The sequence below is a fragment of the Chelonia mydas genome, chromosome 4 (assembly GCF_015237465.2).
Source record: "Chelonia mydas isolate rCheMyd1 chromosome 4, rCheMyd1.pri.v2, whole genome shotgun sequence".
NCBI classification, from domain to species: domain Eukaryota; kingdom Metazoa; phylum Chordata; order Testudines; family Cheloniidae; genus Chelonia; species Chelonia mydas.
Genome location: NC_057852.1, coordinates 128,950,462 through 128,952,309, shown reverse-complemented (window position 1 = coordinate 128,952,309; position 1,848 = coordinate 128,950,462). Strand labels below are relative to the sequence as shown.

The following is a 1,848-nucleotide window of genomic DNA, read 5'->3' as shown; positions in this document are numbered from 1 at the left end:
CAGATGTTACCATGCAATCTGGCAATAATATCATTAAAACAACAATATTGAGCCCTTAAACAGATCTGTAATTTTTCAAAGCACTGTGAAGAGATGAACTAATTCACTAACTTCCTAACAACCCACACAGGAAACTGCTCTTTGAATGAACACCGGGATCTAAATAAGCCATAGCCATTAGATGTGACTAGTGACAAAGACACTGGATACTGCTGAGCTTAGGAACTAACTGAGCACAGTCCGGGACTCCTTCATCAGGAAAAGCTACAGAACACTCTGGGCCCATTGATTAGAGAGACCATCTTCTCGCCGACCCATCTGGGCGTCCCTCACTGCAAGGAATAGGAGATGCGTTACCAGACTGAGGGGTGTACGTGGCCTTGGGTCTGCAGAGGGAATGGACATTTGCACAGAGACGCTGCTTTGCATATTTCCACCCGAGTGACAGTTCCCAGCTGTTCAGAGCAGATATAAACGTGCCTCCTTCACACTTTGTGCTTCTGAGCTTGGTGTTTGCCACTCGAGACATATCAAGATGAGCTCCCAGACACAGCTACTCTGGCTCCTCGTCCTCTGCATTCAGGGTAACAACAACAACAGGGAAAATTAGTTTAAAATAAAGTTATAATATATTACCAGGCTGCAAATAATCAGAATTTCCTTTTCAAGCAATCATTCCCAATGGCATTTACAATGTTATAGAAGGAGGGATACAAGATAGTCACTACAGCTTTGTAGTTAGTTAAAAATTACAAAGTTTGAGTCAATTTATATTTCTTTTTCTTTTAACTGTTTTTCTCCCATCCAGACTCCAGCGGGCAGATTGTGCTGACTCAGACTCCAGAATCCCTGGCAGTATCTCCAGGAGACAGAGTCACCATCAACTGCAAAGCCAGTTCCAGTGTTGGTAGCTACATGGCCTGGTACCAACAGAAATCAGGACAGGCTCCTAAGCTCCTTATCTACAGCGCTTCCACCCGTCCCTCTGGGGTCCCAGACCGGTTCAGTGGCAGTGGGTCTGGCACAGACTTCACTTTTACAATCAGCCGGGTGGAAGCGGATGATGCTGGAGATTATTACTGCCAGCAGGATAGCAGCTACCCTCTCACACAGTGATACAGACCAGCACAAAAACCTCCCTGCTCTGTGTAGTTTCAGACTCTCACTCACAGTATTTCAGCTGCTTCCTGTGCAGTTTCCTGGTCTTGGTGCTTCTACTGCCCTGCAGTGGGACTCCTGGGTGCGTCAGACTTGCGTCCCCTCCCTCCTCACTCCAGAATTTCTAGTTCTTTCAGGTGCTCCCTCCCTCCCACCCTGTGGTGCAGCACTCTTTACTCAGCAATTGCTCCCCGACCACTAACATGGATTTGCTCTTATGGGCTGCATCCAACTTCCTACTGACAGCAGGTTCCAATCCGAGCACCTTTCTCCTGAGCCGAGAAAACGGACAGAGAACTGTTCTCCAGCTTTATAAAGCACCCACAGTGACCACTGCAGTAGACTAATCCAAACACTAAAAGCTCCTGTAGAATTCAGCTGCTTATCTAGCAAAGCACAGTCACTGATGCAGCTCCCCTTTCCCAGCACAAACCCCTCCGCAGGGTTGGGACTCGCTGATACTGGCTGTCCTGGCAAAAATGGAATCCAGAATTCCTCACCAGTGCCCCCAGAGCAGGGTCACATCACACGGTGGTAAAAACAGCCGAGCCATTTGTACACTGCAGCTTCCAGCAGTGCCGCCATCACTGGATGAATTCTGGGTCCCGGTGTTGCCAGCATAGGTAAAGTCAGTGGGGATATGGATGCTAGGGCAGCAGGGGGAGGAACACACCCATCGCTATACCTGGG

General features: G+C 48.4%; 1 gene segment (V, D, J or C); it reads left to right on the top strand.

Moving 5' to 3' along the window:
* Positions 1-462: 462 nt before the first annotated feature.
* Positions 463-1,116, top strand: LOC119566174. The segment is given in 2 exon segments: positions 463-584; positions 809-1,116. Coding segments are annotated over 2 exon segments (357 nt in total).
* The last annotated feature ends 732 nt before the right edge of the window (positions 1,117-1,848 follow it).